This window comes from Pleurodeles waltl, chromosome 9 (assembly GCF_031143425.1).
Source record: "Pleurodeles waltl isolate 20211129_DDA chromosome 9, aPleWal1.hap1.20221129, whole genome shotgun sequence".
Lineage (NCBI taxonomy): Eukaryota > Metazoa > Chordata > Amphibia > Caudata > Salamandridae > Pleurodeles > Pleurodeles waltl.
This window is the reverse complement of record NC_090448.1, coordinates 794,423,701-794,437,385: the sequence shown is the minus strand read 5'-3', so window position 1 is coordinate 794,437,385 and position 13,685 is coordinate 794,423,701. Positions and strand designations below refer to the sequence as shown.

Genomic DNA, 13,685 nt, shown 5'->3' with positions numbered 1-13,685 from the left:
TTGCTCTCTCCCTAGTGTGCTGGCTGTTCCCTCTCATTCATTCTCCTACCTCACTCCCCTTTGCTTCCCACACCGTTCCTCCATTGCTGTCCTGCATCTTGCAGTCCTTTAACATTTTGTTTTACATTTCTTGGAAGGCCTTCAGCCCCAATTTGCTGCCAAGCCGCTCTTTTTGCCTGAATGCACGTCAGCGCAGTCGAAAATAATTTTTTTATCATCATCAACAACACTAAATTTTGCGCTATTGGATCAGTAAGTAAAAATTACTATCATTCAGTAGGCACACAGGCTGAGGGTGACTCATGTATGTGCCTACTGAATGACACAGACACCGTTGGGTTGTAAATTATACGCGCTTTGAATGCATTGTGATGCGTTTTTTTTTTTTTTTTTGCACAGCATCAACAAAAACCATCTTCCTTTTTACCAGTGTTTTACAGCATTGCCAAAAATCATTGGCAAAACCAGTAGGTCCCAAAGGTGAGACCTGTTGGTTCTGCTAATGCTTTTCCAAATTCTTAACAGTCTTTCTGTTTCTGGTATTCCAGCACAAAGATACCATCAGAAACGCTTTAATAGCCAGCTGTCTGAATGAATGCATCTGCCGATATCTGGGCGGAACGACTGCACAGCAAAACCATCTTCTGCTGTTGCAAAACATAACTTCTTCCTGCAGAGCAGGGCTGGGAAGCACAGGCAGATCACCATTGAACTGTGAAACATACACTAGCTGCTGATTGGCAGAGAAGTAAAGGGTAATGTCGTGTACCTCATAAACATGCCATCTCTGGTTCTAGCCCTCATTCCTCCCAAGAAGGAGAAACGTCTTGAGATATAATTTATGAAGTATTTATGCATTCTCTCTTATCAGTGCCTTGTACTTTAATACCACCAGAGAGGACTATACATTTTCAATTCACTGTAGCTCATGAGAGAGATCTCTTTCACAAAAAAGTTCCAAAGGGAAGGCCAAGAACTGCCTTTTGAACCAATAATTTTATGCCCCTTTATTTGGCTTCTTGTCTGGAGTACCAAGTGATCTTGGTGTCCCTCTCCCACTAATTTGCCATCCGTTGCTTTAAAATTGTATTGCATGCTGTGATATAAAATTCTGGGAAAGCTGAATAGAAATTTAGTATAGACTATAAAAAATAGTCCTGTTGGAAGTCAAATCAGCTGTGTGTTGTTTTTATCTCAAATTCCTGTTTTGAGGCTGAACCAAATAAATCTTTTCCCTGGACGGTGGTAACTTGCAGCGTTATAATATTGTAAATTGTGCTAATGTGCTTTACTGATTGGATAAGCTCATAGTCCTTCAGATAAAAGGCAACACCTATTACTGCTTTTCCCAGTATACTTCAGTGTTGGAAACATGCAGTGCTGCTAATTGAGAACAAGTGCATACTGTGTAAAGCGGTCTAGATGTTACATTGTGAAGTTATTCCAGATTTGGCAGTACTCATAAAAAATCAGTGTACCACACGTCTCATTTATTGTTTCTTTGCAGTAGATTCAGTGAGAAGATTTCTGAAAACGTCTTACTGTGAAATACGTAAATATATTTACTTAGTAGCATGTATGGTTCAACAGGCTTTGAGATATTAAGCATTTCTTTGTTTCTGCCATCAACCCCTCTCAAATGTTATTTTTTGTCTTATAAATGTGGAAGGTAAAGAACTGATATAAAAAATAATTTTCCCAGATAAGGAATATTGGGGGAATTATGTATTTGCTGTTGCTCTAGTACTATAAGAGGGAAATCCAGAAATGCTTCAGTTAACTGATCTGCTCTTGGAGGAGAGTGATGATTCCGGGAGTGATACCATGAGCGTTTATGAGTTGCATGTAAACTGTTTTTTTGTTGTGCAGGACAAAACCCTCTTGAGCTGTACCAAGGAGGAGGAGGCGAAGTGTGACCGTACCTTTTTGCCATGTGCGGATTCCTGCGTACTAATGACTTTTGGTGAATTCAACGAAGGAGCTGTCAAAAACAAAGTAATGCCACATTTGCATATCAGAATTTTACAGGACAAACATTACAACGTTAATGGTGATAGCATGGAACAATAGTAATTGTTTCAGAAAATAATCAATATGCATTAATGTTACAATGGCAATTCTTTCTAAAAGTATTTTAAAAATAGAGATTCTATTTGGGCATTGACCGAATACTCAGACATACAATCAAACTAATACACAAAAATAAAGGATTACGGTGTGACAAAGCTATATTAAGCTGTCTAAACATAAATATCCCACTTCTCCTGGTCATTGCAAAAGGTACTTGAAAATGTTTGACAGCAAGAAAATGGGTTGATGTTTGGTCTCTAATTGTCTAGCCTAGTCGCAACAATCCTCAGTACAAAAGGGTTTTATATAGGTCCCCACTTTAAGAATCAACAGTTACTGTCCAAGAGAGTGAGACAGGACATGATATAGCTGCTTCAACCGCCGAAGTTGGGAAGGTCCAATGAAAAGTGAATGCAAAATCCAAAGGTTCACCTTTGAAATCTTAAGACAGTACTGTGCAATTATTTTGGCCATAAGCGCTACAGCAACAATACTGCAGCGATAAATGGTGAACAGCAGTGTGCATGGTCATGCACATAAGCCTTTGTTTTTAAGTTTCGATACATCCCAGATTCCTTGGGGTTATTAGTTTGCCTTAACCTGGTGTAATCTTTGCATATCCATCATTAATTTTGGTCTTTTAGCCGTACTGTTCCAACACTTCTATATGTAATTGTTCTTAATAAGCACACACCAGTTTAAGCTTTGGAATACTATACAGGTGATATGAGTAGAGAAATGAAATTATACCTGAGGTTTAATCTTAAATAATCATTATTGGTGTTCCAGGACTGCTTTGGAGCATAGAGGCAGGGCAGGACTTGGGGCTTTGTAAAAAAGTCACATTTTGGCCTCTACTGGCAATGGGCCAGATTTGTTGCTTCTAGCTGCAGTCTTGCTCCTGCCTTGTGATTGGGGCTCTGTGAAGCTGCCTAATCTTGCCTTGATGTTCCATGAGAATTTGCACCCTAAGATGTAGAAGTGCTGCATGTCACATACGACTGAGCATGCAGGTTTATGGGTTTATGTATTTATGAGGCTTATAAAGCTCAGTACTAATAACAAGGTATTTAAACATTATAAAGAGGAGCACAGCTGACAAACAGTCTCAATACAGAGCTGAGGTAGGGGAGGGAAATGTGTCAAATTATTTTCAGTGGAATACGGGTAAATTGATTACCTAGGGAGCACACTTTCAGGTAAAGTGAGTAATTAATAAAAAATCATCCAGGTTTAGCATGTCCTATTAAGCCTTTTGGTGTGCATGGTTTCTGGTAAAAAGTGTTAGCATATAGAGTGCCTAGTTTTCCAATTCAGTAATCAAGATCAAGGGTGGTATCTCTGGGATTACCTTCTGCTGTGTTATTTGGTATGCAACTGTTTAGAGATCTTAAGATAAAGTTACACTTTTGTTTTTTTGTGGTTAAAGATTAATAAGAAGTCAATATACAGAAGATAAAGAACCCCAGAGCCAAATAGGTAGATTGAACGCCAGTAATTGTATTAAAAACTCTGCAGGCTGATAAGGCTGTGTTCCAAGTAGTGCAGCGGATTCTGTAATTAAAGGAAACAGTAAGGTAAAACATAATATATTTATAAAGAGAATTGTAGTTTGTTGCTTGGGATGGTGAGATGTCAGCGGATTAGCAGAGATGTGCAGTAGATAGACTGCTTTGTACATATGCTGTGCTAAGGAGCTTGACCGTGATTCTATGGGCCACATGCAGTTCACCCCAGCTAGGAAATGTGGCTGGAATTAAAGGGCCAGGGAGGGTGGATGTTATGGAGTCTTAAGGTGAATTGTACTGTTGTTTTTTTAACACACACAATGCCCCTCTAGAATGCGGCTGAAGGACAGGATGACTTCCTCTGAGGTCTTTGTCAGAAGATAGATTACAGTCAGTTTGGTTTCCTGAAGACAACAATTCTTTGCAGTGACCATTTTGGTATTTTGCAAGCTTGGTAGTAGTTTCTGCATTAAAGGAGACATTTTTGGCATCTCCTGGCCAGGAGATTGTTGAGAATCAGGCTGTTACTGCAAACCATATCAGGCACTGGAGAGCTATTGACTTTGTTGATGTGTTTTTGGACAAGTTGCACAGCAGCACGGCTGCTGTGCGGCATGGCTGAAAGTTAGAAAAAAAAGCACTATAATGCTGCAAGAGGCAGCAATCGTTTTCTTAATATGGATTTTTTTTCTACATTCACTAAAACCTGTTTACAGGAACAAATGACAATAACACCATGTCAGCAAACGTAAACCCACAAGAAGGTAAGCACACTTTTATGCATCAATCGTTTCCTAACCCTTTCGCTTGTGCGCTCCCCCTGTGCTGAGCCTTTTTTTGGCTTTGTGGTGTAGGTCGTGCTTAGGCCTCTATAACTTTTTGTCCACATAAGCTATTTGTGTCCTTTTTCAAATATCCTGAGGATTCTAAAGGTACCCAGGATTTGTAGATTTCACATGGAGGGGACTGAGAAATTAGGCAAAATATAGCATTTAAAAAAAAAAATTAGGGGATGAAATGGGTAAAAGGTACTGCAGAAGAAAGTTTCTGGAATTTATTTATCCGGCAAAAGGCATCAACCGAGAGGCTTAGAAAGGGTCTGTTTTTCCCTGTAAATGGTATCAACGAAAGGTCTGCAGTGCTAAAATCACCATGTTCTCAGCTTTCAGGAACAGTCATACTTGATTCAGAAAGACAATTTTTTTTTAAACACAATTTTGTCATTTTACTCGGCTATAGCTAATGTTTCCTATTTTTTTATGCTCACAACTACTTCCTTCCAGTTTGTGGTGGAAACGGGTGTGAAATCCCTGGTGGATCTTATAAAGCTATTTATTTCTGAAAACTAGACACAATTTTGAATTCAGCAAGGGGTCTTTGTGTAGACCCCTCAAGGTTTTACCAAAGCAGCCAAGTGTTGAAATAAATAATGAAAATTAGTAGGAAAGATATGGGCATTTGTGACTGCTTGTAACTTATCACAATAGCTGATTTACAAAATCTATATACCATTACATCTGCTAGACCCTTCTGGTTGTGGTTGATGTATGGGGTTGATGGATTTTTCAAGAACTGGAGGTACCCAGAGCCAATAACTGAACTGCACATTGCATTGGTTTTTCATTGTGTTCTGGTTATAGAGAAATTCATGTGGTAAAATATAATCAGTGAAAAATAGGTATCAAGGAAACCTATGTTCGATGGCATCTGTCGCTGTAGATACGCATGTTCTGCATAGCTCGCCATCTGGTGTTGGGCCGGAGTGTTACAAGTTGTTTTTCTTCGAAGAAGTCTTTCGAGTCACGGGACCGAGTGACTCCTCCTTTTGTCTCCATTGCGCATGGGCGTCGACTCCATCTTCGATTGTTTTTTTTCCGCCATCGGGTTCGGACGTGTTCCTGTCGCTCCGAGTTTCGGAACGGAAAGATAGCTAATTTCGGAAGATTTTCGTCGGTATTGTTGCGTTCGGGATCGGCATAGTTAGATTCAACACTGCGTCGAAAGATCGAAGAGCTCCGGTGCCCTTCGGGGTAGTTTTTCGATCCCCCGTCGGGGCCTGGTCGGCCCGACCGCGTGCTGAACAACGCCGATGGAACGGACCCCGTTCCGTTTCTGTCCCAAATGCCACAATAAATACCCCTATACAGACCAACACTTGGTCTGCAACCTGTGCCTGTCACCTGAGCACAGTGAAGACACCTGCGAGGCCTGTCGTGCGTTCCGGTCCCGAAAAACACTCCGAGACCGTCGAGCCAGGAGACTTCAGATGGCGTCCGCGCCGACAGCCCACCGGGAGTTCGAGGAACAAGAAGAGGAGGGAACCTTTTCGATCCAAGAATCGGACTCCGAAGGATTCGACGATACACAAACCGTGAGTAAGACGTCGAAAACCACTCAGAAGAAGATTTACAAGGCCCAGGGGACGCCACTGCCACCAGGCCATGGCTCGACCCATAAATTCGGTGACCGACCGTCGGCACCGAAAAAGGCCCAAACGGCGCCGAGATCGTCCGACTCCGGTCGAGACACCGGCACGCAGCCTTCTCGGGACCGAGAAAGTGCTGGAGACAAGCATTGACACCGAGATACCGGTGTAGACACGGCTCGACGCCGAGACAGCGGCACCGAAGAAGATCGACGCCGAGAGGTTTCGGCCCCGAAAAAGAAAAAAGTCACCTCGGAGCCGAAAAAAGATGCAAACAGGGTTTCGGTGCCAAAACAAACTGCAACCGACCCAGCTTCAGGCTCTTATACAGAAGAGCACTCGCTAACCTCCCAAATGCAAAAGCATAGGTTTGAGGAGGAGCTACAATCAACTGATGTGGACCATACGCAAAAGCGTATTTTCATACAGCAGGGGACAGGAAAAATAAGCACCCTTCCCCCTATTAGAAGAAAGAGAAGGTTGGAGTTCCAAACTGAACAAACACCACAACCAAAAGTGGTGAAAAGAGTTACACCACCACCCTCTCCTCCGCCTGTGGTGAACATCTCACCAGCGCAAACTCCATCACATTCCCCAGCTCACACCACCATGAGCCAGGGTGACCAAGATCAAGACGCATGGGACCTATACGACGCCCCAGTGTCAGATAACAGTCCGGAGGCATACCCTACAAAGCCATCTCCACCAGAGGACAGCACTGCGTATTCTCAAGTGGTGGCTAGAGCAGCACAATTTCACAATGTAAGCCTCCACTCAGAACAGGTCGAGGATGATTTTTTATTCAACACACTCTCCTCCACCCACAGCTCATATCAAAGCCTGCCTATGCTCCCTGGTATGCTCCGGCACGCAAAAGAAATCTTTAAGGAGCTGGTCAAAAGTAGGGCAATCACACCAAGGGTGGAAAAAAAGTATAAGGCGCCTCCTACAGACCCGGTTTTCATCACTACACAGCTGCCACAGACTCTGTCGTTGTAGGAGCAGCTAGGAAAAGGGCAAACTCCCACACATCTGGAGATGCACCACCCCCAGATAAAGAAAGCCGCAAGTTTGATGCAGCTGGTAAGAGAGTCGCAGCACAAGCTGCAAACCAGTGGCGCATCGCTAACTCCCAGGCACTACTTGCGCGCTATGACAGAGCCCATTGGGATGAGATGCAACATCTCATTGAACATCTGCCCAAGGACCTACAAAATAGGGCAAAACAAGTGGTTGAGGAGGGACAGACCATTTCCAACAACCAGATCCGCTCCTCCATGGACGCTGCAGATACAGCTGCACGGACAATTAATACATCTGTAACTATCAGAAGGCATGCATGGCTCCGAACGTCTGGATTTAAACCAGAGATTCAGCAAGCAGTTCTCAATATGCCTTTCAACGAAACAAAACTGTTCGGTCCACAAGTGGACACAGCGATTGAGAAACTCAAAAAAGACACGGACACTGCCAAAGCCATGGGCGCACTCTACTCCCCGCAGAGCAGAGGGAATTACAGCACATTCCGTAAAACACCCTTTAGAGGGGGGTTTCGGGGTCAGAGCACACAAGCCAGCACCTCACAGGCAACACCGTCCAGTTACCAGGGACAGTATAGAGGAGGTTTTCGGGGACAATATAGAGGAGGGCAATTCCCTAGGAATAGAGGAAAATTTCAAAGCCCCAAAACCCCTACTACTAAACAGTGACTCACATGTAACTCATCCCCTCCACACAACACCAGTGGGGGGAAGAATAAGTCATTATTACAAAGCATGGGAGGAAATCACTACAGACACTTGGGTTCTAGCAATTATCCAACATGGTTATTGCATAGAATTTCTACAATTCCCTCCAAACATACCACCAAAAGCACAAAATTTGACAAAACATCATTCCAATCTCCTGGAGATAGAAGTGCAGGCACTATTGCAAAAGAATGCAATCGAATTAGTGCCAAACACACAAATAAACACAGGAGTTTACTCACTTTACTTTCTGATACCAAAGAAGGACAAAACGCTGAGACCAATCCTAGACCTCAGAGTAGTGAACACTTTCGTCAAATCAGACCACTTTCACATGGTCACACTACAAGAAGTATTACCATTGCTGAAACTACACGACTACATGTCAACTTTAGACCTCAAGGATGCGTATTTCCATATACCAATACACCCATCGCACAGGAAATACCTAAGGTTTGTATTCAAAGGAATACATTACCAATTCAAGGTACTGCCTTTCGGATTAACAACCGCACCAAGAGTCTTTACCAAATGTCCAGCGGTAGTCGCTGCACACATCAGAAGACAGCAAATACATGTGTTCCCATATCTAGACGACTGGCTAATCAAGGCCCATTCGTTAATAGAGTGTTCAAATCACACAAATCAGATCATACAAACCCTCTTCAAACTAGGGTTCACCGTCAACTTCACAAAATCCAACATTCTGCCGCGCAAGGTACAACAGTACCTAGGAGCCATAATAGACACATCAAAAGGAGTAGCCACTCCAAGTCCCCAAAGAATTCAAAATTTCAACACCATCATACAACGCATGTATCCAACACAAAAGATACAAGCAAAGATGGTATTACAACTCCTAGGCATGATGTCTTCATGCATAGCCATTGTCCCAAACGCAAGACTGCACATGAGGCCCTTACAACAGTGCCTAGCATCACAGTGGTCTCAAGCACAGGGTCATCTTCTAGATCTGGTGTTAATAGACCGCCAAACTTACCTCTCGCTTCTGTGGTGGAACAACATAAATTTAAACAAAGGGTGGCCTTTCCAAGACCCAGTGCCACAATACGTAATAACAACAGATGCTTCCATGACAGGGTGGGGAGCACACCTCGAACAACACAGCATACAAGGACAATGGAACGTACATCAAACAAAACTGCATATAAACCACCTAGAACTTCTAGCAGTTTTTCAAGCACTAAAAGCTTTCCAACCAATAATAGTTCACAAATACATTCTCGTCAAGACAGACAACATGACAACAATGTATTATCTAAACAAGCAAGGGGGGACGCACTCCACGCAGTTAAGCCTGCTAGCACAAAAAATTTGGCGTTGGGCAATTCACAACCAAATTCGCCTAATAGCACAATTTATACCAGGGATCCAAAATCAACTCGCAGACAATCTCTCTCGAGATCACCAACAGGTCCACGAATGGGAAATTCACCCCCAAATTCTGAACACTTATTTCAAACTCTGGGGAACACCTCAGATAGACTTGTTTGCGACGAAAGAGAACGCAAAATGCCAAAACTTCGCATCCAGATACCCACACAAACAGTCCCAAGGCAATGCCCTATGGATGAACTGGTCAGGGATATTTGCTTACGCTTTTCCTCCTCTCCCTCTCCTTCCTTACCTGGTAAACAAACTCAGTCAAAACAAACTCAAACTCATATTAATAGCACCAACTTGGGCAAGGCAACCCTGGTACACAACGCTGCTAGACCTATCAGTAGTACCCTGCATCAAATTGCCCAACAGGCCAGATCTGTTGACACAACACAACCAAAAGATCAGACACCCAGATCCAGCATCGCTGAATCTAGCAATCTGGCTCCTGAAATCCTAGAATTCGGGCACTTACAACTTACCCAAGAATGTATGGAAGTCATAAAGCAAGCCAGAAGGCCATCCACCAGGCACTGCTATGCAAGTAAATGGAAGAGGTTTGTTTGCTACTGCCATATTAATCAAATACAACCATTACACACAACTCCAGAACATGTAGTTGGTTACTTGCTTCACTTACAAAAATCTAACCTGGCTTTCTCTTCCATTAAAATACACCTTGCAGCAATATCTGCATACCTGCAGACTACCTATTCAACTTCCCTATATAAGATACCAGTCATTAAAGCATTCATGGAGGGCCTTAGGAGAATTATACCACCAAGAACACCACCTGTTCCTTCATGGAACCTAAATGTTGTCCTAACTAGACTTATGGGTCCACCTTTTGAACCCATGCACTCCTGCGAAATACAGTTCCTAACCTGGAAGGTTGCATTCCTCATCGCCATTACTTCCCTAAGAAGAGTAAGCGAGATTCAGGCGTTTACAATACAAGAACCTTTTATACAACTACACAAGAATAAGGTCGTCCTAAGGACTAATCCTAATTTTTTGCCAAAGGTTATTTCACCGTTCCATCTAAATCAAACAGTGGAACTTCCAGTGTTCTTTCCACAGCCAGATACAGTAGCTGAAAGGGCACTACATACACTAGATGTCAAGAGAGCATTAATGTATTACATTGACAGAACAAAGAACATCAGAAAGACTAAACAACTATTTATTGCATTTCAAAAACCTCATGCAGGAAACCCAATATCAAAACAAGGTATAGCCAGATGGATAGTTAAATGCATCCAAATCTGCTACCTTAAAGCTAAACGGCAGCTGCCCATTACACCAAGGGCACACTGAACCAGAAAGAAGGGTGCTACCATGGCCTTTCTAGGAAACATCCCAATGCAAGAAATATGTAAGGCAGCCACATGGTCTACGCCTCACACATTCACCAAGCACTACTGTGTAGACGTGTTATCCGCACAACAAGCCACAGTAGGTCAAGCCGTATTAAGAACATTATTTCAAACTACTTCCACTCCTACAGGCTGAGCCACCGCTTTTGGGGAGATAACTGCTTACTAGTCTATGCAGAACATGCGTATCTACAGCGACAGATGCCATAGAACTGAAAATGTCACTTACCCAGTGTACATCTGTTCGTGGCATCAGTCGCTGTAGATTCGCATGTGCCCACCCGCCTCCCCGGGAGCCTGTAGCAGTTTGGAAGTTACCTTTAACTATTTGTATATGTATCATCTCAACCTTAAATAGGTGCATACTTAGTCACTCCATTGCATGGGCACTATTACTACAATTCAACTCCTACCTCACCCTCTGCGGGGAAAAACAATCGAAGATGGAGTCGACGCCCATGCGCAATGGAGACAAAAGGAGGAGTCACTCGGTCCCGTGACTCGAAAGACTTCTTCGAAGAAAAACAACTTGTAACACTCCGGCCCAACACCAGATGGCGAGCTATGCAGAACATGCGAATCTACAGCGACTGATGCCACGAACAGATGTACACTGGGTAAGTGACATTTTCATTATTTCTGAACTTGGCACAAGATATGGAGTTTAGAGGAAGAGGTTATTTACACATCTCTGAACTTAAGGATTCTCATACTAGCATGTGAATTAGAGAAAAAGACTACTTTCTTAAACATTATCTTACATTTGGAAGGTGCAAATGTAGAGAAATACAATTGGTAATAACACTTTTTACCATTCTGCTTTTCCCTAAGTCTCCTGATAAAAACAGTGCCTCACTTGTGTGGGTAGGCCTAGTGCCCGCAACAGGAAACTGCCAAAAACGCAACATGGATTCATCAACTTGTTCCATGCAAAACTGTCCCATTTTTTGAAAAGTGGGTAGCTGTGGTTTTTGGGCCCTAGCTCTGCTGGAACCGAGGGGAAACTTAGCAAACCTGTACATTTTTAAAAACTAGACACCTAGGGGAATCTAGGATGCGGTGACTTGGGTGGTTCTCACCAGGTTGTTTTACCCAGAATCCTTGCAAACCTCAAACGTTGACTAAAAACACATTTTGCTCACATTTCTGTGATGGAGGTCCCAAATCTGCAGGAATCCACAAAATTCCCACCACCCAGCATTGTCCCACTTTTACTGGTAAAAATGCTGCACCACTTTTGTGGCAGAGCCTAGTGCCAGTGACAGGAAAGGATCAAACTAAGGACAATGGGAGCCCTTGCGTGGGCATTCTCCTATATTACTTAAAAAATAAATAAATTAATCACTCGTGCCTAGTGGGCTTTCTGCCCAGGGGAGACGAGAAAGACTGTTTCCCTATTTTCCCTTTTTTGCGGTGGTGGGGGCATGTCCAGGCCAATGCTAGGCAGCCCCCAATCCTATAATTAAAAAAAAGTAATACTTGGTATCTAGTGGGCTTTTTGCCCCCCAAGGAAGCAGCAAGGTGTAATTGCCCCCCATCTGCACCACACATATTTTCATATCCCCATCCTGCTGGCCCACAGGCGGTACCTGTGGTTCAAGGTAGGCCACACACACTTTCAGTTCAATGTGCTGCCGTTTACCCTTACCAGCTCCCCTTGGGTGTTCACCAAGGTGTTGGCGGTGGACGCAACTCATCTGCGGAGGGCAGGGGATTCAGCCTTTCCTTATCTCGTTGACTGGCCGTTGAAGGCAGGATCGCCCCAGGCTTTCGTCTTCCACCTCCAGACTATAGCAAACCTCTTGCATTCTCTGGGTTTCACTATAACCATGCCGAAGTCACACTTGACTCCCTCTCAGACGCTCTCGTCAATGGTGGTGAATAATGAACCGCAATTGGGTCAGTGGCAGACTCCTCCACCTTCCCCAACCAGACCTCACAGTAGTGACAAACGCGTCACTCATGGGATGGGGCAGCCATCTGGAAGAGTTGAATATCAGAATCCAGACTTCACATAAACATGTTGGAGTTCATGGCAATGCAACTAGCATTGAAGGCATTTCTTCCCTCTGTCAAGGGGAAGTTAGTGCAGGAGGTCACGGACAATACCACCGCCAAGTGGTACTGCGACAAGCAGGGCTGGGTGGGCTTGTGGACCCTTTGTCTCTGCGTCTCTGGACTTGGCTGAAACAACAGGGTATAACCCTCGTGGGACAGCATCTGGCAGGTTCTTTGAGCGCCAGGGCGGACGAACTCGGCAGTCGATGCATAGCAAATCACGAGTGGAATCTCCATTTGGAGGGTATACTAGGTCTCTTTCAGCAGTGGGAAGAGCCTTGGTTCAATCTATTTGCCTCTGAAGAGAACGTGCAATATCAGAAGTGTTGCACGTTGGAATTTCAAAAAGCGGGACTTGCTCGTCACCGCTTTTCGTTGCGAGTGGAACTCAGGCCTCCTTTCCGCCCACAGGAGTCCTGCTCAGAATTCTCAAGAAGATCAAGAATTATTGGGCCCAAGTAATCCGAACTGGGCACGGAGAGTCTGGTATCGAGAGCTTCTGGAGATGAGCATCGATCAGGCTGCCCTTTGAGGATGATCTTCTGTCGCAGCAGGAGGGGAGGGTCCGCCACCCGAACCTGTCAACTATGTGCCTTCATGCGTGGAGATTGAGCGTCTGCAGTTGACAGCCTTTGACCTTCCTCCTGAAGTCTGTGATGTGATCTTCGCATTCCTCCACAAAAACGGTATACGCATGCCGTTGGCAAAGATTTGTGAGATATTGTACAGAGAAGTCTATTGATCCTCTCTCTGCTTATCTATCTGATATATTTCCCTTTGTTCTTTCACTTGCCCAACAGGGTTCCTCTCTGGGGATACTGAAGGGCTATCTCTCTGCTCTATCAGCATTTCTGTGGCTGCCTGATCAACCCTCTCTTTTCAAGCCCCCTATTGTTAATAGGTTTCTTAAACGGCTTGTAAATATGTTTCCCCCTACACCCTTTGTCATGCCTCTGTGGGATCTCAATCTAGTTCTCACATACCTCATGTGCACTCCTTTCGAGCAACTGCACAATTGTCCCCTCTGGCTGCTCACCATCAAGAAAGCCTTCTTAATGGCAATATCATCTGCTCTGAGGGTGAGTAAGATACAGGCCTT

The 13,685-nt window shown here is 43.9% G+C and overlaps 1 protein-coding gene across 3 annotated transcripts in view; it reads left to right on the top strand.

The window, feature by feature from the left end:
* MUS81 (MUS81 structure-specific endonuclease subunit) overlaps positions 1-13,685 on the top strand; it is a 382,977-nt gene that overhangs the window by 260,066 nt on the left and 109,226 nt on the right. For all 3 annotated transcript variants that reach the window (XM_069208031.1, XM_069208030.1, XM_069208029.1), the window contains exon 14: positions 1,870-1,995. In XM_069208031.1, the coding sequence (XP_069064132.1) occupies positions 1,870-1,995 (126 nt within the window). The remainder of the gene's footprint in view (positions 1-1,869; positions 1,996-13,685) is intronic.